Genomic DNA, 24948 nt, shown 5'->3' with positions numbered 1-24948 from the left:
TTGTGAAAGGCAAGAGAAACAAAAGTTTAAGCCTTCATTGGATGGTTGTCCAGGTGCAGTAAGGAACCGACTCTGGTCTTTCTCCTACTATCTACATGTCTGCACACAGGTTAAATCTCATTATAATAAATCTTTGAGAACTGTCCTTATTTTCCCGTATCAGAAACTTTGTGTTTGAAAGATGGCCTTGGTGGTGCATGCCTACAATCCTAACACTTGTGATGTGGAGGCAGGAGGATCAAGAGTTCAAGGTCATTCTTAGTTATATAATGAGACCAGCCTGGGCTACATGAGAACCTGTCTCAGACCCCCCCCCCCCCGCCCGTTTTTTTGTTGTTGTTGTTTCATTTTGACTATTTTAAAAGTCTGAACCTTGAAAAATCCTTTTTGTTTTGATATTTGTTATATAATTGATTTTGACTTGTGAAATTCTACAAGATGCCAAATATGACCTTGCCCAAAAGGGCCATTAACTGTGAAGGCTTGATGCCATGAATAAATAGTACATTTAATTATTTGGCATGCTTGAATCAGAGTCAAATACTAGAATGTATTTTAACTAAATGATTTAGGAAATTTTAAAGTTATAATTTGGAAGCCTATAGAATTCTAGTCTAGAAGCTCCAAATTAATTTTGAGAACATTCTTACATTTGAATAAATTGCCACAATTGCTTTTCTTTGATAGGGCGACTTCACAAGGACAGGAGAGAGGAAGTTAGCAGGAGTTATGAAAGATGGGGTTAACTCAGCAAACAGGTATTACCTCAATCGGTTTAAGGATGCTTATCGGCAAGCTGTTATAGGTAAGGAGCAGACATGTGTCTCTTTCCTTAAGATTTATTTTTCTTCTGTGACTAATATTTTGCAAAAACCAGCTCAGTGGTTATTAACATAACTCATGTTTTGTAATATACTTGGATTTCTATATTGAGCACCTTACCTAGTAAATCAAATTCAAATCTTCACAAGATTGGAATTTGACAAATGTTTTTGGCTAGAGCAGTAAAAGAAACAGTTTCCACATGCACGTGTCAGTTTGTTCCAAGTAACAGAAAAGCAGGATTGAAGCTTCTAAAGTGTGGGAGAGCATACCCTAAAACCTTCTAGAGTGTGGGAGAACATTCCCTAAAACCTCAGCATGTAGAACCACCACATTCTGTTTATTTTTCCATTGCTCAAGGCTGAACCATGTAAACATACTTTCTTTTCCCACTAGCCATTTATCATATGGTCTTGTAAACAAATATACACCATCCTTTCCCATATGCATGGTTGAACAGGAAGTCAGGGCACCAGGTTATCCCAACCAATTTCTTACTTTCTAGAAGAGGAAATGAGAAGGTGGATGGATTGCCATAGAATTCATGCAGTGGCGTGTTCATTTAATTTTCATGAAAATGTTATTTTTAAAATTTTATTTATTATTTTTATTTTGTAAATGCATGTATTGCCTGCATGTAGGTAAGTGCACCCGTGTCGTGCAATGCCTGTGGAGGTCAGAAGAGGCTGTCAGATCCCCTGGGACTGGAGTTACGGCAGTATTTTACATGATTGAAATCAAAGTAGAATGTTCTAGATTAGAAATAAATGGGACATAGCTGATCTGTGGTCCCTGAGAATATTCTTAAATCCTATTTCTTTCACCTGATTATTTTAGCACATGTAAAATAAGCCTAGACAAGGGCCAGGTAGAGAATGGAGATACTGGGATGTAGCTCAGTTATAGAGCACCTGTCTAGCATAGGTGAGGCCCTGGGTTTAATCTCTAGAACAACAACAAAAAGTTTGATTCATTTGCCAGTTGAGTTGTACATGCTGTTGTTAGAGAATTGGATGCTAGTAGTATACTCAAGGAAAAAAGAAAACGCCTTGCTTCCATTGGTTAATATGCCTATTCAGACAGTGTCATGGAGGACCTAGGTTCTGTCCCTCTTTCAGTTCAGCTGTCTATCTCATGAGCTTCATTCTGGTCCTTATGCTGAGTCTCTTCCAAGGTTGAGGGAGAGAGGCCAATAGGAATTTGGGCTTACTGAGTCCTTTGTCAGGCCAGTGGTTGACAGATCTTTCCCAGAAGCTGTCTTGGGTCTCATTGTTCAAAATATCTTCATAGTGAATGAGTTATGATGATTTATTGAAGCTTTGGCTGTACAACTAACTCATCAGGAGGAAGTCAGCTTGTCTATTAAATTTTTTTGCTCTTTTTTAAATTGGCTTAACCTTATATTGCTGAGTAGTTAGGAGTTCTTTAGGTATGAGGTATACAAGCCCCTTAAATGAGTTGCACATAGCCTCATTTGTCTTCTGGGTTCCTTTTCATTTTCATGATGACATACTTTGAAATGAAATTTAATCTGAAAAGGATATAATTTAATTAAAAATATCATACACACAAAATAACTTCTAATTCATTTTAAGCTCCCCCATTAGACCTTTCTCAGGCAAGTCAGTTTCCACTGAATCCAGACTAACCAAAGATTCATTCACGGTAGGCAGAGAGCTAGTCCCTGCTTATCAGGTGACAATGGCAGGTTCTACTCAGTGTCGGACAAGGTCTATGACTTGAGTTACCAGGCAGCAAGCTGGCCTCTCACGAGTCTCAACCAGTTTCTTCATCAGCAGATAAACTGTGGAATCTGTACCAGATCCATGCAGTTGTTGGTCTCAACAAACCACAGCCTCATGTGCAGGCCCTCATAGCATGTGTAAACAGAGGGGCATGTTGCTGCTTCAGTCGAATTTTCATTCCTCAGTATATATTCTACTCACACACTTCCCATAGAGTATATATTTAAACTGGTAAGTCCTGGAAAGCCTGTCCCTTACAGGGTTATATTCACTATCGTCCAAGGTGCATCTTCCTATCACATATGACTATGACCAATTGGAGCTTGTGGCCCAAATCTACAGAGTAAATCTAATATTTGCATCTAAAATGAGGTCCATCTTGAAAGGTTCATTCTCACAATACTGCTGAGATACTCATGGGGAGTGGGGAATGAAGGCAGAGTGTGGGAAAGGTGCACAGTGCTGCACAGAATACATGGTAGGAAGTGATTGATGATAAAGATGCCTAGGAGTTCACCAGCACCATGGCCTGCATCACCCCGGCCCCAGGGAGGACATGCACAAAGCCAGGGAAGGCTGAGTCTCCTCACCTCTGAATTGTTTCCAGAAACAGAAAGGTTTGGCATTTAGATGACATTCATTTGTTTTTTGCTTTCGTTGCTTATGCTTTTGGTATAAAATCTAAAAAATAAAAAAAAAAATAAAAAAAATTGAGCCTAGTCCAGGGTTGCAGAGATTTATGTTTTCTGTTATGAGTTCTGTCCGTTTGGGTCTTAGATTCTGTTTTTTTTAAAGAAGTAAAACTGAGATGATGGATATTAACACTTCTCCCCTAGATTTGATGCAGGGTGTTCCAGTTACAGAAGATCTTTATTCCATCTTTACCAAGGAGAAAGAGCATGAAGCTTTGCATAGGGAAAACCAGAGAAGCCACCAGGAGCTCATCAGCCAGCTCTTACAGAGCTACATGAAGTTACTGCTGCCTGATGAGGAGAAGTTCCATGGGGGCTGGGCCCTCATTGACTGTGACCCCAGGTAAGCTGAAGGGCTGGCCTAGACTTAACCTACTTAATTGTCTGATGTTGATATGTTGTCATCATCAATTCTAGGAGTTGTCCATAAAGTGTTTCCATCATGCATGGCAATTTTCAGTGCAGGGCCGACTTCTAAGGCAGGCTAAGGCACCCTTGCATTTGGTACAAGTTGAGGGGAAGATGTCAGTATTGAAAAGAAATGTTTGAATAGAACATTTTAAAAAATCCAAGCATGGAATGGTGGCTCCTGCTTGTAATTGCAGCACTTGGGAGGCTAAGGCAGGAAGAGTGCATGAGTTTGAAGCTGCCTCCGGTCTAAGGCAGAGACACAGCAGAGAGCCCCATTGTTACCCAGGGCAGCCAGGGGATGTGTAAGAATGATGTGTTGACTTTCAAGAGCTGGCTGTGGAACAGGCTCATGGAGCTTCCGGCATTGGGAATGTGTGGTCTGCTCTGTGTGACAGGCATGGCTGCCAATGCCTGGCACGCTCTACTCAATCCCAGAAGGGCCTTCTCCATGCTGTTAGACCGGCTGCATCTCACAAGTGGTTGAGGTGTTTGGTCATTTGCCAACTTTTTTTCTTTTCTTCTGTATTTCCCACTGTTACTGTTTTCGCTAGAAACTGCAAAAACTTCAACTCCTTTGAAGCTTTGGCATTCGAGACTGATGGAGGACATGGTGGAGCCGAGGCTTTGGAGCCACTAGCTCCTTAAGGTCACGTTTTGTCTATTGGTTTGGGAAGGAGTCTTCATATTGTCTTTTATTTGAGATAGTCTTATGAATCCCACACTGGCCTCAAACTCATTTTGTAGCTAAAGACGACTCTGAATTTCTGATCTACTGTTTCCTAGGTTCTGGGATTATAGGTGTGTACCTTACCATGAAGCCCAGTTTATATGGTACTGAGGATTGAACCCAGGGCTTTGTGCATACTAGGCAAGCACTCTGCCAACTGAACATAACCCCAGCCTTGTTTATTTTTAATAGGGGGCATTTAATCACCCTGCGCCTTATCCCTCAAGAGCCTCTACGAAGGCCCAGGAGGTTTAGGGTTTAGGTCTGGGCATGGACTTAAGAGGAGGTGGGGTATGTGGAGCAGGCACCATCGGTGTCGCAGAGAGGTTTGCAGTGTTCTCCTCTGCCTGTTCTTCCTGAGGTGGCACATTTTCAGATATAGAACCATTACTTGCTCATGTTACTGCATTTTCCTCTCAGTTCCATTACTCCCTGACAGAGATGCCTATTTGAGTGTTCCAAGTTGTCTCTGTCTTGATTAGACAAGTCTTTACACTTCCCTTCTTAGTAATACTTCTCTGATCTGCCTGGTGGATGTCATAATGCTGTAATTTTAAAATTTTGCTGCTGGTATTTTTCTTTCATCTGTAAGGCTTTTCTTAGATTTTCCTCTGTGTAAAACTTTCCCTTTCTCTTGGTGAAAGATGTCTGGAGACTTGTTCTTGGGCTATGTTTTCTTTTCTCCACATGCCTGCCTGCCTGCCTCATCCATCCATTCCTGCATGGAATTACTTCTAAGATAACATGCACCAGAGTATGCACGTGGAAGGCAAAGGACAACTTGGGGAGTTGATTTTCTCCTTTCAGTATGTGTCACTGAACTTGAATCGTGAGCATTAGTGTCAGGAACCTGCTGAGTCATTCTACCAGCTCACTTTATACCTTATTAGTTGGTTATTTTTGAGACAGCCACAGCTGGCCTGGAACTTGCTATGTAGACTGGGTTGGCCTTGATCTCAGAGAGATCTGTCTGCCTCTGCCTTCTGAGTGCTGGGATTAAAGGTGTGCACCACCATGCTCGGCTCTTTCCTGTTTCTTAAAGATGTTTTCATCTTAGTATGTGTGAAATATATGTGGTTGATGTGCATTTCGTTAATGACAAACTGTGGAACCTTTCTCGTAGCACTTAGCTCTTTCCACATCTTTTAAAAGATATTTATTTACTTATGTGCTCCTCCTAACCTAGCACAGAGGTCAAAAGACAGCTTGTGGGCATCAGTTCTCTTACCATGTGGGTCTGGAACTCAGGCTGTCAGGCTTTGGTGACAAGGGGGTCCATTCACGGATCCATGTCTCTCATCTCCTTTCCACATCTTATTTGAATAATGTCTGTTCAAATCATTTGCCTATTTTTAGTTGGATCATTTACCTTTTTTTGAGACAGGGTCTCATTGTGCAGCCCTGGCTGACCTGGAACTCACTATGTAGACCAGGCTGGCCTCAAACTCACAGAGATTTGCCTATCTGCCTATCTCTGCACACCACTCCCTCCAGTGCTTCCACCTTTTTGTTGGTTCCAGGGAAGGAACTCAGGTCACCGCAATTGCATGGCAAGGACCGCTGAGCCATGTTGCTCGCTTTGTCTGTTTTTATCCTTGCCTTGTAAGCATTAGTGTCAGGTGAAAAAGGCAGGATTGGATTGTCTTTACGTAAATATTTGATGTTTTGTTCCTTATGCTTTTGCAGTAATTTTAATTTTTCAAATACTGCACTAATACATTGCCCTGAAGACTGTCTTGGCACCGCCTTAAATTCTGCACCAGAAACCGCACCTCCCCTACTTCACTGCAGTACCAGTGGCGTAGTTCTGGAAAGCAGTTTAGAAAAGCCCTGCACACAGGATGGCCGGAACCTGCTGCACGCGACATCAGGAACTGTCCAGCGTGGCGGTGCCTGAGCGGTCTGGGCATCACGTCTGGCTCGGTGCGCGGGTCCTGTGCAGACATAGAACAGGCTCAGTCCACCGTGCAGACGATCCCCCGCACGTCTGGGAAGCAGCCTTCCCTGGCCTTTGTGTCTTTTCTGTCATTCCCCAGCCCCCCTTTGCCGCAGGACAATCGCAGACTTCAGTGGTCGGGAAGTACAGTCTTCCAGCCCCTCCAGAGCGGTTGCTGGCCGGCTGTCCTTCAGTCGTGCTCCACACCCCAGGTCAGCTGTCCCTTTCTGCCAGGGTTTTGGGGGGGGGCACAACTGTGGTAACCACTGCCCCTCCGGTGTGTGACAAAGCGCGAGGCCGGAAGTCATCCTCCCATCCCCCACTTCTGCGGTCTGTGTCCTGTGTGTAGGGTGCGGGATGCGGAGGATGCAATGCGCACGCGTACAGTGCGGCACACTGCGCAGGATGTAGTGCGCATGCGTAATGGTGGCCAGCCGCAGTGGAAGTGGGCGGTCCCCCGGGTGTGACTTGGCGCATTGCTGCGCAGTTGCCATTCCATTCTCTGCAAGCAGGAGGTTGAGTGCAGAAGCCGAGGTCCAGGTCCTGAAGCCAGGATGCCGCGCTCTCACCGGCCTTCTCCCCCGGCGCAGCGCGCGCCTGCGGCCAATGCCGCGGAGCCCAAGTCCGACGGCGTGCTGTCCATGACTTTTAAGATTTTCCTCCTTTTTGCAGGACTTATGGTGAAAGTACCTGTGGGGCTGTATTTTTCCTGCAAGCTGCTGCTTTTCCAGAGCCTGATGCTCATGTCTCCAGAAGACAGTGCTTTTTACGCGACCATCGTCTCTGTGGTCGGGCTGCATGTGGTTCTGGCAATTTTTGTTTTCATTGTGTGGAAGGAGGGTTTGCCTCAGTGGCGGGAAAACAAAAATGATTAGAGCTGCAGCACAGAGCTGCAAGCCTGGGGGTGGGAGGGGTACCTAAAGGGGTCTTCTTTTCTTGTTCGTATCAAATGTGAATTTGTTTTTTTAATGGGGGGGGGACGGGGAATTTACTGAAGCTAAGACTTCAGTAAAAATGTGGGAGGGGGGGAAAGGCCGACATTTTTCGACCGCCTGTTCAGTGCCAAATGCTTTTAGTTTAGAGACATAATGTTTTTGATTGAGGCTCATGTGTTTGATGGATGTAAATACTAACGCAAGAAAAGACAGGATAGTAGTGACGCTGTAATTAGTAGTAGAATTTGTTTCGTATTAGCATTGTGTCGTGGTGTAATTTTTATGGCGCGGCTCAAGCAGCAGCTTTCAGAATGCAGTAAGTACCAGTGCACGACGTTGTCCCCTTTGCTGTGTTTTTATGCGACGCTGCCAGGATCATTACATTTATGGTTTTCTCTTGTTCAAATGTCTGCTCTTAGAAGCAGTCTGTGTCTTAGATGCTTTCATGTCTCATCCATTGTTGTCAGTGTATTAAAGGAAAACTGATTAAACTATTTTAAATGAAGATTGTTGGAGTCAGACTGCAGCAAGGTGCTGCTGAGCTGATGAGAACACTGCACTGAAGGTTCCCGTAAATCCATCTTTCTCTGCAGCAGTGACCTCATCCATGCGCAGATTCAGTAGTTCTATCTACAAATGAATCTTTTCATTGTTTTCCTGCTTGTATTTTGATCAGACCTAGCAGACGGGTTTGAAATCCTATGACAGGAAATGTCTCACCATGGAATCTAGAGATCAGAAGTCAGAATGTGGCTTGGATGGAAAGGCTGTTCACGTTGGATTAGCATTATGTTCAAAGTTTACTTTGGGTTCAGATTATGCATGTTTGTTGATTGTTTGTAATTTTATACTTTAACCATTTCCTTATCAGTAAAATTTCAAGGATGTGCATTTAGTTTTGACTTTAATGGTTCATCAATACTCAGCTGATTTCTAATCTTTTGATATTTTATGTCAGAGTGGATAAATATGAAAAAAATGGCCCTAAGGTGTTTACTTGTTCCCTGAAAGCCAAATAACATCTATAGTGAGAAAAATGGAGCAGTTTGAGCTTCCTCCATTTTCACACATAAGTGTTACGTTTATGTAAAACTTGCAAAATAGGCATTTTCCTTGATTATAAAACTATCCTAATGTGTAGTGTGTTATCCTGAGGTAAAATATGGCTTCTGGGTGTCATGAATTCTTTTCTTCCCACCAAGTGCTTTTCTACCATCCTCCCATTTCCCGCTCCAAATTACCCTAATTCCTTCATCAACCCCACCCCACCCCCGACCCCTGGATGCTTCTTCTGTCTCAGAGGACAACAGGCCTCCCTTCAGCTTTGGCCCTTTCTTCTATTCCCCTTATTTCCTAAATCCCTGAATCTTGATTTTTTTTTTTTTTTTTTTTGCAAAGGGTGGGGGTGGGAGGGGATGTTAAGCTTTTCCAAATGGATAAATTGTATAACATTGAATTTCAGAAGTAGAATTCATTATTTCACATTATTTTCGTCTGTTCCCTGACCAATTTTTTGTCATAAATGACTATTTTAGAAATATGCGTGGCAAAAAAAATTCGGGTGAATATGAAAATCTCTAACCCCTTTGTCATGTCGTTTAGCCTCATTGATGCCACTCACAGAGATGTCGATGTGCTGTTGCTGCTTTCTAACTCTGCCTACTACGTGGCCTAGTAAGTTGCATATTCACTTAAAGCTTTGTTTTTTAAGCAGATATGCTCTTGGAAATTCTTAATAAACAGTCACTATGCTTACGTAATCCTGTTTTTAGCTCAGCCTTATCACTTGTATAGCTCTCAGGTCTTGACGCACTGCAGGTATTTTTATCATTAGTGGCCATATATCATGTGTGTACTGCATCTGTTTCCCCAGCATAAGGCACTGAATTCCCTCCAGCTTTTCACCATTGTGCTGTATAAAACACGGCTTGTGTGAGTGCACATCAGCGTCTCCTTGGTTACAAGGATTTGATCAATTATGTGATGTTAGTGGTCTGTCAGACCGGTCTTCAAAAAGAGGATAAACAGTGCCACCACCAGGCAGATGCTTGTTACCACATGCTCTGCCAGGTTACCGTTCCCCAAAAGATAATTCTATTTGCTTGCTTTGAGCTGCCATTTTTTTGTTACCTCAAATGCCTTATGGGCATAGATGACTGTTTTCTTCCTTGATTTTGGCTATCAGAGCGATCTCCTGCATTATCCCTTAACTAAGGCATTTCAATGTGTACACGTGTTGCTTTCATTTTAATTGTTTTAGGTTTTCATAAAACAGAAATTTTTTGCCTCATAATTGATATCCTTTCTTAATGAAATATATAAGCTAATTTTCATCAGTTGTTAAACTATATGTGTTACTGTTATTTAATCTAGTTTTATAAATATTTCCGATGTTTATCACTTCATTCTAGAATGTACTGGGGAAGATTTTTTTAACTGTATGAGGTAGTTACATTGTATCTCAACTGACCACCAAATAAACCTTAATGTTTAATCATCTTTTTATTCCCTTTCCCTAGTTATGATGATGAAGTTGATAAAGTAAACCAGTATCAACGACTGAGTCTAGAAGACCTAGAAAAAATAGAAATAGGTAAATTTTAACAAATTAACTCATAGAAGTATAGGTCAAATTATGTTAACAACTGATATAATGTCTACTTAGAAACGGGAAGAGGATATTCCAAGCAGTCTGACTTCAGACTTCCTTTCTAATTCTTTAGAGATTAGTGATGGATATGGTTGCTTTCATTTTCTTTTTTTGCTTCATGAAGGCAAAAGTTAAAGACTGAAGAGTTCTTATGACCTCATGAAGTAAAATGTCCATTATACAGGTGGACTATGATAGAAATTATGTACATGTGTGAAAGGACCTTAACAAGACCTGTAATAGGACATGCTAAGGAAAACATGCCGAAAGGGACATAAGCTTCTATCTTGCTCTTGTTTAGATCATGGATAAAAATGTGTTATAGTTGCTAGATATGTGCTAGTATTTGAAGTTAAAGGAAGCGTTATATGAGAGGTAAAACTTTACACATACTGATGTGTGTTTTTAGGTCCTGAACCCACTCTTTTTGGCAAACCGAAGTTCTCCTGCATGAGACTGCACTACAGATATAAGGAAGCAAGTGGTTATTTCCACACACTGCGAGCTGCACTACGCAGCCCTGAAGAAGATGGAAAAGGTAAGAGAGAAGGGTGGCAGTGTTCAGTTATGTTACTTCCTTTACAAGTCCAAATGGCACTGGGGACATGACGTAGGCTGGCCACCTGGGTGAGAATGGGTCCAGAGACCTTGAAATAGCATTCCTTCCAGAAGGGCAAAGAGCTCATCTGAATAGATGGTGTGGTACATGCCAAGGACTGTGCAGTGGGCTCTGGGTTTGTCTTACCTTCTGCTTCTCAGAAGCAGCAGACAGGAACCATTCCTTTTTGTTAATGACTGTTATTCCAGTGCCTACACAGTGTTTGAACAAGTGTGAGAGGTAACATTTAATTACTGTTCATTTAGTTCTTGTGCTCTTGATTCTTCTCAACATTTGTTTTAGAACATGTTGAGTCAGTGGTGAAGGGTAGTGAACAAGACAGTTTTCTATAAATTATAGCGAATAAATTAGTATTTAAATATGTGGCCACAAATTAAATAGTATGTTTCTGAAGAAAATTGGTGAGCAGTTCCATGTGGGTTTCAGATACTCTTCAGTGCATTGCAGAGATGCTGCAGATCACCAAGCAAGCCATGGGACAGGATGTTCCAATAATTGAGAAAAAACTCGAGAGGTGAGTACCAAGAATGAGACCCTCATTATCCAGAGCAAGTGCAACAGAGCAGACAGTAACCCTAACTTCCAGGAGGTAGAGACGGGGCATCAGAAATTCCAGACTAGACTGGGTTGAGACCCTGTCTTGAATCCAAAAAACCTTCATTGCACATTGCATAAATGCATTGATAAATCACGTAGTACCTAAAAAGACACCAAATTATTGCATGTCAACTTGAAAAAATGACAAAGAGTGCTGGGTTTCCAGACATTTGCCACCAGATCCAATGCAAGTTGGGCTGGGAATGGAACCCAGGGCCCCCAAGCATTCTACCAGTGAGCTAAAATTTAGAACCCCCCTCCCCCCCCTTTTTTTTTGAGACACAGGGTCTATGTAGACAGATCTCACTCCTGGCTGACTGGAATTCACAGAGATGTGCCTGCCTCTGTCTCCCTGAGTGCTAGGATTAAAGGCATGTGTTATCATGCCCAGCTTTTCTTTGAGACAAGAACTCACCAATAGCCAGGGTTGGCTTCAGAACTCTCTATCTTCTTGCCTCAGTGGGCAGGGATTATAGATGTGTGACACCATACAGCTGAGATCAGCAACTTTGTTGATTGCTCTCCAACCCTGGGGAAGGCATTTAATCAGCCCTTCGGTTCTGTTATCTGCAAGATGAAATTATGAAATATCAGAGTAGTTACACATGGATTGAATGGTAATGCACTTAGACTACACGTGGCACACAGCTTTTAAACCCAATTGATAAAATGATGGTTTCTGCCAGTTTTCACATTAGGGTGAATTGTTTAGAAGAGGGTCTTGAGGATGCAGGTTGAAGGATGACTACTTGTCTGGCTCTCAATAGTGACCTTACAACTAACTGCAAAGACCAAGGTTTTTTTTTTCTTGAGTGATGTGACACCTATGTGACATAGATGGACACTTATATCCATCTGGAGGTATTTATTATACAGAAATACTGGCCCTCTCTACGAGTACTTAGCTAAGTAGTGTAAAGAGTTGTATGAAATACAGCTCACAACCTGGGAGAAAGCACTGCATCTGTTCATGTTTGGCCACGAGTGATGCTTTATAGCTCCTAAACTGATCAGAGGGCACATTCAGATCCAAGTGCTGTACAGAGGAAATAGCACAGTTTAAACATTAAGTTCTTAATTTGGAAAAATAATGCCTATGAACAGGCTATTTTACATTCACTGTGTGTGGGTTTTTCCTTTCAATGAGCCACTGATCAAGCTTTGTGGTCCATGTACCACTAGGGTAGGAGAGAGGAACTGTTTGGTCCTCTAGCAGAAACTATTTAGTCTTTAGTTGTTTAAGTAGCTCTTCACCCTCTTATTTTTCTCTGCAGTGTTCTTGTGACTAGTGACCCTGTATGACCAGAATACAGATGTGTATACACTTGTGGCAGACATACCTGGACTTGTAGCTGTCATGAGGAGTGACAAAGGAGAAAACGTGCTTTTGTTTGGGTCTCCCGTAGCCCCAGCTGGCCTCTGCCTCACAGATCTGTCTGACTGCTGGGGTTAACTAGGGGTATGCTACCACGCATAGCCCCCAAATTAAAAAAAAAAATAAACTCAGTTCACAGGAAACAAATAGAAGGGGGACCACCTCCCACTTCTTCTCTCCACTCTTGTTCAGCTGAGCTGGCATGTGTCAGAGCTTGAAGTTCCCACAGGCTCTTACCTATTGCTAGCGAGGACTTTGCTGGACCTTTAGACTTGCATCAGTGGTAGTGAGGGTGTGTTAGACTTGGATTTCTCAGAATGGTAGCCGAATGCCACGTGGGTTATAGCCCGAGTGTGACTAGCTGCAGTTCAGGTGTGCCATAATTACACTTCTGCACACTGACCATTTTAAAGACCTGGTACCAAAAAAGAACAATGCGTGAATCACCTTTTTATATTGTATTATATGCTAATTGTTTTAATGTGGTTGTTTGAAAGTTTTAAATTACATTTATAACTAATATTTCTATTAATTGTGGTGTTTAGTATCAATTTCAAGTTATTTGGATTTAGCTTTTAGTTAGCAATGTGCAGGAAACTGGGGCTAAACTGGCAAAGCATTTTCACTTACATTAATTGAATTGTGTTTCAGATTCCATGGGAAATTAACTCTTTTTTTCTTCTTTTAACTTATAGGAAAAGCAGTAAACCTCACGAAGACATCATTGGTATTAGGTCTCAAAACCAAGGCTCTCTGGCGCAGGGGAAAAATTTTTTAATGAGTAAATTTTCATCCCTAAATCAAAAAGTGAAGCAAACCAAATCCAATGTAAATATTGGCAATTTACGAAAAATAGGAAATTTTACAAAACCTGACATGAAAGTTAACTTTCTAAAACCAAACTTAAAAGTCAACCTTTGGAAATCTGATAGTAGTCTTGAGACTATGGAAAACTCAGGAGTGACAGTTAAGGCCCCGGAATCTGATGGGGACATGTCTTCAGATAATGATTCATACCACTCTGATGAGTTCCTCACGAATTCCAAGTTGGAGGAAGATCGGCAGCTAGCTGCTTCTTTAGAGAGTGTAGGGCCAATAGATTATGTTCTTCCCAGCTGTGGTATTGTTGCTTCAGCACCTCGGTTAGGCAGCCGGTCCCAGTCTATTAGCAGCACCGATGTTAGCGTTCCTGCTCCCTCAGAGATTACTGCTGGTCATGGAAGTGGGCTTGGGAAAGGCCAGGAGTCTCCCATGAAGAAAAGTCCTTCTGCTGACAATATACGCATATTGACGGGCTTTGCCAAACCGATGGATGTCTACTGCCACAGATTTGTGCAGGATGCACAGAACAAAATAACTGAGTTGTCAGAGAGCAGGTCTGTGTCTCAGACTAGTAAGGAAGGAAATCAAAAGACTAATCAAGTTTCTAATGATGAAACCCAATCAGAACCAGTGGAACACATGCCTTCTCGACCATCTCAGTTAGACGTCTCTTGTTCTATGACAGGCCCCCAGTTTCTGTCAGTTGAACCCATGCATGCAGTGGTAGCTCAGAAGACCCCCAGCTCTGGGTCCATTGAGCCAGGCCTTCGTGTGACTCCTTCTCCTGATAGTAGCAGCAGAGCAGTCTCTCCCTTTGCAAAGATCCGTAGCTCCATGGTCCAGGTTGCTAGTATTACCCAAGCAGGCTTAACCCACGGGATAAACATAGCAGTGGCTAAAGTCCAGAAGAGTCCAGAACCTGAAGTGGTTAATGAAATCCAGCAAAATGAACTTAAAAACATGTTCACACAATGCCAGACACGAATAATTCAGATTTAAACTTTAGCCACAAAGAATTCTGTGGCTTTTATTTAAATATTCAAAAAGGAGTTCTTACCTACCAGGCTATTTTAACTGTACTGAATTTAGGCATCACAAATTCTAATTATGTTCACTGGAACTGTTTTACGAGGAATCTGAACTTGAGCACGTGAGATATGAGAGCCAAGACTGCAAGTGCATCGTGCTGGGCTGGGGCTAAGTGCCACCTGTGCCCAAGTGCTGGGCTCAGTCAGCTCGGGAAAGCTCTCTGGGAGAGACTGATCTGGTTGGTATTTGGGAGGAAGATGGTCTGTGAAGTAGATGATAGACCCATTAAGGAATTAGCACTTTTCCATTCTGTCAGTTTATTCTGTGTATTGCCTTAGTTTTTAGTGACTTTAAAATGTGAAGTATCTAAATTAAAAAAGTTTTGATGGCTTAGCCATTCCCTATGAAGTTAATTGAGAACACTGGCAGAAAAAAATGTATCCTCACTTGATCCTAATTTTCCTTACATTCTTTTACAAATATTCTGTCACCAATATTCTCTCCAAATGTAGGGGCACTGGCTTGTCTGCCATAAAGTAAACCTGATGCAGGAACCTAAGAATGTGCACATATTGACTTTAAGAATTTCTAGAAGGAAGTCAAGTTTTAACTCTTTCCAGGGGGACATTCAGCATCTCCTGTAGGTTTAAGAACTACTGAAAATTTACCCTGAGGTACAGGTGTGCTAAAACTGGTTTAGTGGTAATAAGTTGGCCACAAAGAGCCCAGCCTCCTCTGCAACTCACACAGTATGAAAACTGCACAGCACATTCCATCTCTAGTATCTTTAGAGCCTTACTCTGGTAAAGTGATTCTCAGCTAAACATTATGTCTGTTGTAACTTTGATGGCATTCTGCTTTTGTTATTTATTAGTGTCAAGTCTCGTGTCTATTAAAGTACCACTGTAATTAAAAGCATCAATGTGTATGAAAATTCCTTGAAAAATACTTAAGGGTTTTATTTTCAAAGCATCCATAAATGGTAAGTTTGATATAGACTCAAACTTTAGGCTCTTCCAATCATTTTACTGCATTGTTATGTTTTTAAATGAAATGGATCTCAAACCATATTTTAAGTGCCAAACATTAAATGTGAATGCTTTATTCTGCTCTTAACCAACTTTTTCTTCAGGGCCTTGAAAATAGTAAGCGTTCCACAACACGAAGTAAGCCAAGGTCAGGTGGGAAAATATGCATGTTTAAGTTCTACAGCAATGAACTACAATGAGATCTAGTAACTAAAATTATCTTAAGGCAATGGTTATTTCCAAACAGTGGTATATAGATGTCCTATTTCCTCATTACTCAAAAGGATTAACACCGTACCACAATTAGAGCCACAAACGTCAACATCCAAGTCCAAAGGCAAGGGGAAAGTACCTCAAAAGGCTGAGGGTTCTAGTCTCTTCTTGATGAGACTTGGGGAGACAATATCCTGTGCTTGTAATAAATAATGGCTCAGTATATTGGTAATTTGGGAAGTTTTATTTACTGAAAATAGGGCTCTTTCAAGGGAGTTTTTCTGTAACACCAAACAAAGTTATTATTTCTCTTTGGTAAGTTACAGTTTACATTGGCACAGTTAGACATATAACTTAATACCTTGTTCTAGGACAAAGAAAATTATTTTCTTCTTGTGAATCCAAGTGAGCATTTTATTTCCAAAAGTTTTTAAGATCTAGTCCATCAGTTATAAAAATGAAAACCAGTTAGAATTCTAAAATAAACACTATTTACATTAGTTTATAAAAATATATTTGAGTTTAGGAAAAAGAATGCTGAATTAGGAATTTTTACTTTCTTTCATTAGGCATAATACCTTGAGTTTTTTCAAGGCTGACCCTGTTTCCTTGAATAGCAATGTCAATGTAAGCCTCCTTAGTAGGAAGGAAAAATAAGGAATCATTTAACTGCTATGTTTCCAACTAATCTTCATATAAACCACTGGTTTAAATGATGTTTTAGCCTTTCTAAAGAATCTTGTTGCCACAATTACCATTATACTGTTAATAACTTGCTTTCTACCTGTAAGTAATAGGTTTTAGTTCATTTGAAAATTTGCATAACAAAACAAATTGGTGGGGGGGGGATCTACCTACAACTGTGTGGGGCCTTAACTGTACTGGCAAATGATGTTACTTTATTAGCACATTTAGAAATGACAAATGAACATTCAAAGCCCAAACTCCAGTACAACCATCAAAGCAGCTACGTAACATTGATTATGAAAATAATGAAGGCTTTTTCTCCCAGGTTCAATACTCAGCACCATGAAAAAGACCCCTCCCTTTGCTCTTCAAGTTTACTATCTTCCTTCTGTTTGGACAAGTCTTTCCACAGGGCACCATTACTTTGACAGACACTTATTTTTTATGTAAAATACTCTTCAGGGAGGGAGGATGGGGGGAGAAATGACGATCACACAGTGATTTTCTTTTTTCAGGTTACTTGGCAAAATTAATTGGCAACCCTACCCCTAAAATTTTGCAAGGTTTACTGGTCCATGAAATCCAAAAGCTGGGGACCGCTGCCATGTAAAAGCCTAGTTCTGCATGCCGTGAACAGCTGTTAAGTGGAAACAGTTTCTGTAGTCAGATATGTGAAGGAATGAGACTCTAGGACACAAGTCAATGGCAAGGGGCCCCCAAGGTGAACATGCTCAGACCCTCTGAATGAATTGGAAAGGCAGAAATATGAAATGCACAGTTCTTCAACTTAGAGATTGCAACAATTTTCTTCAAATGAAGTTGGCATTTCAACAGAGCTGCCTATGACTTAGCTGTAGCTAAGGAGACGGTATAATCAGCAACATTATCATTAAACCTTTAATATCAAATATGTTTTTGTACATTATTACTAACTTATATAATTATAAAACAAACTCCAAATCTCCATAAAACCAGTAAGGTAAAAGCCCTTACAGAGAATCATATAAACTTCAGGTGTCACCAGGCTTGATTTGAGGAAAAGTCATTGGTTTTTTGATACAAATTGTCTATAAAACAATGTGATATAAATGAATTTGCACTTTGCAGTATCTCAGCTATGACGTGCCCTCCAGACCTCTAAAGCTCATTCCCATTCACACACTTCTGCTGCTGAAGCCGGTTTCTTCTCAGAGACTCCAGCTGCTTTGCCCTCAGCCAGCGCTCTCGTGACAGTGTGGTCTGACCGGCGCTGAGAGACAGAAACCTGGTTTGAAAATCACAAATGATCTAGAGTTAGGATGATTAACATTAGGAAAAAGGAAAACTTTTAAAACACTGGCCTTTTAGGCAAGAACATTGGTAACTAGCTATACAAAATCCAAACCAAGTGTAACTTCTACAAGGGATTACCTGAAGAACCAGGATTGGGAATGGCTCGCTCTTAGAGAACAAGCAGTGTGTCCCACTGCTGAGACCACTGGCCAAATGCAAACCCCCTCAATAAGCCCCTTTTGTCAAGCAAGGTGGTTTTGAAATGTTTAAATGGGTGTACATGTGCTTGTTGGAGGCCCAAGGTTGACAATGGTCACTGAGGCAGGATTTCTCCCTGAAATGGCTAGTTTGCTAGCCAGCTTGCTCCAGGGGCTGGAATTACAAGTAGGCTGCCATGGCCACCCAGCTTTTACTTGGGTTCTGGGGATACAAACTCCAGTCCTTTTGCTTGAAATGCGTATTTACTAAATTGCCTCCCGGGCCGTATAAGGAGTTTTTGAAAAGTTCATTTCCAAGCCAGACATGGTGGCACACGCCTTTAGCCCCAGCACTCGGGAGGCTGAGGCAGGTGAATCTCTGCGAGTTTAAGAATAGCCTGATCTACATAGTGAGTTCCAGGCCAGCAGGGGCTACAGGGAGACACTTGTCTCAAAGTCTCAAAAAGACCAAAAAAAAAAGTGCATTTCCATTTTTAGAAAATCTGCTTTAGCAGTTAAGATCATTTCCTGGTCAGGCAGGGAACCTGTATTCTGTTTCTAGTACCCACATCAGGCAGCTCATGCCTGGAACTCCAGTTTCAGAGGATCTAATGTCCTCTGTACAGAAGTGGTACCCATAAATTCACATTGGCACACACACACAGAAATAAAAAGAAGTGTGCCTCCGATACTGCTGAATAAATCTGAAGAATTATGCACAGCCAACATCAAAAGCAATTATGGGAGCTGAGATGGCACAGTGGGTAAGAGTGCTTACTGGTCATGCAGAGGACCCAAGTCTTCCCAGCACCTATGCTGGGTGTCATGCCTGTAACTCCAGCTCTAGGGGATCCTATGCCCTCTGGCCTCTTTGGGCACCTGCTGCACTTATACACATGAGGTCCACAAAATCTCATGCAGGCCCTACACACGTTTTTTTTTTTTTTTTAAAAAAGCCAGGTGTGGTGGCGCATGCCTTTAGTCCCAGCACTCATGAGGCAAAGGCAGGCAGATCTCTGTGAGTTCAAGGCCAGCCTGGTCTACATAGTTCCAGGACAGCTGGGGCTACAGGGAGACCCTGTCTCAAAAAGACCAAAAAAGAAAAAAAAAAGCTGGGCATGGTGGCACATTCCTTTAATCCCAGCACTCAGGAGGCAGAGGCAGGTAGATCTCTGAGTTCGAGGCCCGCTTGGTCTACACAGTAAATTCCATACCAGCTGGGGCTACAGGAGACCCTGTCTCAAAAAGACAAAAGAAAGAAAAAATTGTGGACTAGCACCACTTACCGAGCTACCACAAGCAACTGGTGGAGATCATCAGCAGTGATGCTCTGAGGGTCATTCTTGCGCATTTCCACAAAATCATCTTCAACTGCCTTAAACAAAAATGTAATGTACTTTAAAAAGTATTCTTTTAAAGTTCCATAAGTATTTTGAAAACATTTTGTTCTTTTTGTAAAGAAAAAGAAACCCGGTCCCTTGATTAAAGTAAAAAACAGGATGTTAGATGAGGCAAGATAAGTAAAAAAGACCAAAACTTAACACCATAAAAAATACGACTAAAGAAAGCTAAGATCCACCTGAGCGGGTGAAGCAAGCAGAGACATCAGCTTCCTCCCTTCCTGGTATCAAGTGTGCCCAGTGAAGCTGGTACAAAGAACAGGCGTGGAGGTGTACACCTCTAATTCCAACACCCAGGAAGCGGAGGCAGGAGGACCCCAAGTTCTAGGCCTGCCTGAAGTAATAATGGGGCTGGAGAGATGCTCAGCAGCAAGAGCATGTATTGGTCTTACAGAAGACCTGGGATCCTAGCAAATACCAGGTAACTCAGAACCACCTGTAACTCTGGCTCCAGGGGATGTGATGGCCTCTACTGGCTTTGTGGGCACCTGTGTGCATGTGACACAGACACGTACATGAAAACAAATGCTCATACAGAGAAAAAGGATCAGAATCAGAATTTCGACACAGGAACTTGGAGATCATTTATGCAAGACAACCAAGTGGCTCTTAGTAAGAATGTTGAGTGAGATTCATGGCATTTTAACTTACTCTGTTTCCACATTCTACACCCTCACCTCGGAATTATCCCTGAAAACCAACAGCCTGACAGCCACTGGAGCAGCAGAACAGGGCTGCTGCCCTTCCCAGAGAACTGCCACTATCTGAGCTGCCTGGTGGTTTCTTGGGAGAATTTATCTGCTAGGCTGTCTTAGAGTTGAAGGGTGTGCCCCCCCGCCCCGGCAACCCCTAGCATTTACCCCAAACTTAGGCAATAAATGATCATCTTGGCTGCGAGACATTATATAATGGTAACAGCAAATGACAGGTTAACCCAATGCTTAGGTGGAAAATTGGAACAGGAAGATTCCTACAGGGGGGCTGGAGAGGTAGCTCAGTGGTAAGACTACCGGGCATGTGTGAAGCCTGAGGCTCCATCCACAGCGCCTTCCCACCTTCACAGCCCGGAAGGGCTTTGAAAACCATGTATATCTATTTTTAGGAATTCAGAAGACCAAATATGTGCGTAGAGACCTTAAGCTTCTACCTCTCGAGAACCTCAGGGCTCTGTGCAGACAGGAGTGAAAGAAAAAAGCTGTACACTGCATGGCTGAGTGGTAAAGGTTTGTCTGATAGTGTACACAGAGTCTCTCAGCCTAGGCCTGGAGAACTTTTGAGGAAATTTCTGTCTAATCATAAACTTAGTACAAAGCCAACAGAGCTTTTGGTATCTACCTGAAAAATTAAAGATGTCACAAAATTATTTTAGGGATGGGGATGTAGCTGAGAGGTAGAGGACTTGCTAATTGTGTACAAGGCTCTGGGCTTGATCCCCACCACCACACCATCAAAACCAGAGTCAAAGTCACCAACCAACCAAGCAGTAAGCCATCCACAGCATACCTGTGGGAGGTTTCATTCCCACAACCTGGTTTCCAGAGCAGAGTTGCCACATTATTTTTAAACATCTGGCTAGCTAGTAATGAAAAATTTAGGGGACACAAAGAGGCAAGAGGAATAGCCCACAAATTTGGGGGGGAAGGTGTCAAAAGGAACTGTCCCTGACAGAATGCAAAGACTTTGCCTTAGCTATTTTCTTTTCTTAAAAATATTTATGCCAGGCATGGTGGCACATGCCTTTAATCCCAGGACTTGGGAGGCAGAGGCAGGCGGATCTCTGTGAGTTCAAGGCCAGCCTGGTTCCAGTGAATTCCAGGCCAGCTAGGATTTGGAAGACCCTGGAAGGCCCTGTCTCAAAAAGACCAGAAAAAAAAAAACAACTTATTTTTTAACAGGTTTATTTTTTATGTGTATAAGTATTTTGCCCGCATATATATAAGTGCACTTATGTTGTATGATGCCTGCAGAAGCCAGAAGAGGGCACTGATCCCCTGGAACTGGAGTTACATATGGTTGTTAGCTGCCATGTTGGTTCTAGGAATCGAACCTGGGTCCTCTGGAAGAACAGCAAGTGCTCTTAATTGCTGAGCCATCTCTCTAGTACCTGAATTGGCTATTTTAAAAATCTTGAAAAAATTAAGTTAATTACAGACAGTAGTCTACCCTTATCCACAGTTTTATTTTCTGTGGTTTTCAGTTACCTGTAGTCAACTGCTGACTAAAAATATCAATGAAAAATTCCAGAAATACTTAAAGTTTAAAATTGTATGCTATTTTGGGTAGTATGGTAAAATTTCACTGTCCTGCCTAGAAGGTGACTTTCTGTCTCTAACTTATCTACATTGTGTATGCTGCCTGCCCTCAAAATCACCTATTGTTGTTAACGGTTATCTGTTACTGTGCCTAATATATAAATTAAGCTTTGTCAAAGGGAGATCACATTGCTGACAATCTAGGACGTCATCCTTCTTGGGTAAGGGGAGCTACTGTATAAAGATTAGAAGGAAAATAGATGAACAGTTTCTCATCATATAGAGAAGAGCAATAAGAAGAAACGAGCAAATGCAAAATTATGGTTAAAAAAGAAACAACAACAACAATAAATCAGGCCTGGCAGACCTGAGCAGGCACAACAATCAGCCCATTTCAAGATATGTCCATCAACTGAAGTTACCCAGTCTGTGGAACAGAAAGAAAACAAGGAAAAATGAAGAGTCTCAAAGATCTGTGGTTAGCCGTCAGATGCACTGACCTAGGCTGATGAGAGTGCCAGTGGGCACAGAGGGAAGAGCAAAAAGAAATTTATACAATGGCCCCAAACTTCAAGTTTGTTGAAGACTTCATCAAAATGTGCATAGTATATCAAGTGACTCAGCTAACTCGGGTTGGGCACAGTGGTGCATGCCTTTAATCCCAGCACTTGAGAGGCTGACAGGTATATCTCTGAGTCCAAGGCCAGCCTGGTACCAGGCTGGCCATGGCTACATAGTGAGACTGTCTCAAACAATAAAAGCTCAGCCAACTGCAGTAGGATAAACTCTTAAAGAAACCCACACAGATAGGCATCCACTGAGAGTCTTGGAGGTGTCCTCCTAAAGGAGAACATGATAAGGCCTCAGCAGACCGTGGTATGGTGAGAGCTCAGCAGAAAGGGTTTGCTTAACATGCTCATGGCCCTGGGTTGGATCCCTAGTACCACAAAACGAACAACAAATGGAAAAAAATAACAGCCCTAGACATACAAAAACTTAAAGAGAAGCTGTCATGAATAGACATGTCCTATAAGAAACATTACAGGGAGATCTTTAGGATGAAATGGAAAGCACATTGGCAACTTATAGAAAGAAAATAATCGAGGGTTTTAAGTCTTACTTAATTTTGTTTTTGGGGTTTGGCAAATCTCCCACCAACTAATATTCCCACAATAACAATACCACTATCACTAAAATTAATAGCCATTACAATTTTTATCTTAGGATTTACAATCGCCATAGAGAGCAAGGTGAACCTCATGAGGAAGTAAGCTTGGGAAAGGCAACTAGAGTAAATACAAAACAGTAGAAAGCCAGGTGTGGTGGCATCTACGTAAGAGTCCCAGCACTTGGGAGACTGAGACAGGAGTAGCACTTCAAGTTCAAGGCTAGCCTAGGCTACACAGTAAGACCGTGAGTACCTAAGAAAAACAACAAAAACTGTTTTCTTGCTTACAACTTTTCCCTCTAGTTTGAAAGACAATTGCATAGAGTGATAATTATAAATGTGTTGTGGGCACACAATGTGTAAGGATATAATCTGTGAAATAACAGCATGAACAAGGGAATAAAGACTGAATTATAAAGAGACAAAATTTTGTATATTACTGTAATTAAACTGGCTATCACTCCTAAATAGACTATAGTTAGCATGGTAATTTTAGCTCCCAAGGAAACCACTAAAAACTGACTCCATAAGGGCTGGAGATGTGGCTCAGGGGTAGAGTGCTTGCTTCAGAGACACATACAACAACTGGTTCTGATTTCCAGTACTGAAAAAATTAAAACGAAAACCAAGAGCAATTCATGTGCAGAAAGGAGGTGGCTGAACAGGGGAGGGATGGATGGGAGGGAGAGAAAACGAATGTCGATTTCAAACAAAGACAATAAAGGAGCAGACCGCCAACAGGCCGCTGGAGTAAATGCACACTGGGGAATCTTGACGTTCAGCACAGAAGAATCCTTGCTGTGGAGGACATACCTTGGTTATGTCATCAGATATGCTATAATCCAGGAATCTCAGCAGGGTTAGGTAGATGCGGAACTTGTTCAGCACAGAGGGCAGCACGGCTGAGAGAAGGCTGTTCATGTACTCCTCCATGTTGGGTGGGATCAGCTGGGGCTGTAAGTGGATCTGGCAGTCTGCCTGGAAAGAGAAATAGTGTGCTGAACTTCCAAGTTCCTGCACTGCAGGTGAGGCATCTTCTTACCTGCTCGTAAGGGATTTATAAAGTGCCATTTATTTGAGGAGCTTTTTCTTTTTAAAAAAAAATTATCGTGTACTCACCAGGCGTGGTGGTGCACGCCTTTAATCCCAGCACTTGGGAGGCAGAGGCAGGCAGATCTTTGTGAGTTTGAGGCCAGCCTGATCTACATAGTGAGTTCCAGGACAGCTGGGGCTATAAGGAGACCCCGTCTCAAAAAGACAAAAAAAATAAATAATTTTTTTTTAGTGTACTCAAATTTTCTAACCGGATTATAGAAGACATGCAACCACTATAATGTCTTTTTCTGTTCTGTTCAGGACAAGGTCTCACACTTACTGTGGGGCCAGTAAGATGGCTCAGTAGGTAAGGACACTTGCAACCACATCTGATGATCTGAGTTTGATCCCCAAAGCCCACGTGGTGGATAGAAAGAACAAACTCCTGCAAGTTGTCCGCTGACTTTCACATGTGAGTCATGGCACATGTGCCCCAAAACAAAATACATGTAAAAAAATTAAACATTAAAAAAATAAACTCAGCCTGGTGTGGTGACACATGCCTTTAATCCCAGCACTTGGGAGGCAGAGGCAGGTGGATCTCTGTTGAGTTCAAGGCCAGCCTGTTCTACACAGCGAGTTCCAGGCTACAGGGAGACCCTGTCTCAAAAAAGACCAAAAAAATAAAAAGATAAACTCAAGCTGGGAGTGATGACATATACCTTTCGTTCCAACACTTGGGAGGCAGAGGCAGGCAGAGCTCTGTGAGATCAAGGCCAGCTTGGCCTATATAGTGATTTTAAGGCCAGATGGGGCTAGAGGGAGACCCTGTTTCAAAAATATCAAAAAACTACCTCATTATGTAGCTCAGGGTGGCCTTGAACTTGAGAGCCTCCTGCCTCTTTCTTTAGAGTACTGGGATTAGAGGCATGCACTGATCCCAACGGAGATCAGTTTTTAATACTAACTTATAAACACTTAAATACACCATAGTAATAATCACCCAAGTTAAGTCTTTTCTCGGTTACTTGCAGTATTTCCTTGGCATTATCAGTAAGTATGCGCAGATGACTAACTTCTGTACCATACATTTGCTTCCTGGTCAATGGCTGCGTCGGTCATGGTGAACACTGCCACACTGAGTAACTACACAGCTGGGATAACAGCTCTTGATCAGCCACTCTGAAGACCAGAACACTTCACCATAAAGCATAAAGTGCATTACTAAGTGATTAGGAGGAAGGAATTCTAAATTCATAAAAAATTCTAAAATATTTATTTTAAAATTAAAAAAAAATTATGGGACTGAAGAGATGGTTCAGTGGTTAGGAGCAAT

At 41.9% G+C, this 24948-nt stretch overlaps 2 protein-coding genes and 1 pseudogene across 9 annotated transcripts in view; 2 read left to right on the top strand and 1 right to left on the bottom strand.

Moving 5' to 3' along the window:
- Inpp5f (inositol polyphosphate-5-phosphatase F) overlaps positions 1–15278 on the top strand; it is a 99726-nt gene extending 84448 nt beyond the window's left edge. For 4 of the 5 annotated variants that reach the window (XM_008827298.3, XM_017796688.2, XM_029560739.1 and 1 more), the window contains 7 exons: positions 688–805; positions 3404–3602; positions 8871–8942; positions 9788–9861; positions 10328–10456; positions 10964–11051; positions 13205–15278. In XM_008827298.3, the coding sequence (XP_008825520.1) occupies positions 688–805; positions 3404–3602; positions 8871–8942; positions 9788–9861; positions 10328–10456; positions 10964–11051; positions 13205–14330 (1806 nt within the window). In that variant the 3' untranslated portion in view covers positions 14331–15278. Of the gene's footprint in view, positions 1–687; positions 806–3403; positions 3603–7323; positions 7585–8870; positions 8943–9787; positions 9862–10327; positions 10457–10963; positions 11052–13204 lie in introns of those variants that run through there. The other variant, XM_008827300.3, reaches the window with a different exon arrangement.
- On the top strand, positions 6814–7253 carry LOC103729277 (annotated as a pseudogene).
- A 548-nt stretch (positions 15279–15826) lies between the features above and the next one.
- Mcmbp (minichromosome maintenance complex binding protein) overlaps positions 15827–24948 on the bottom strand; it is a 49749-nt gene continuing 40627 nt past the window's right edge. For all 4 annotated transcript variants that reach the window (XM_029560742.1, XM_008827301.3, XM_008827302.3 and 1 more), the window contains 3 exons: positions 23391–23555; positions 19044–19132; positions 15827–17552 (listed from right to left, as the gene is read on the bottom strand). In XM_029560742.1, coding sequence (XP_029416602.1) covers positions 17426–17552; positions 19044–19132; positions 23391–23555 — 381 coding nt within the window. In that variant the 3' untranslated portion in view covers positions 15827–17425. The remainder of the gene's footprint in view (positions 17553–19043; positions 19133–23390; positions 23556–24948) is intronic.

Source organism: Nannospalax galili, unplaced genomic scaffold, assembly GCF_000622305.1.
Source record: "Nannospalax galili isolate Female #2095 unplaced genomic scaffold, S.galili_v1.0 scaffold31, whole genome shotgun sequence".
Classification (NCBI taxonomy): Eukaryota; Metazoa; Chordata; class Mammalia; order Rodentia; family Spalacidae; genus Nannospalax; species Nannospalax galili.
The sequence above is the reverse complement of the archived record's forward strand: the minus strand, read 5'-3'. Positions and strand labels throughout refer to the sequence as shown.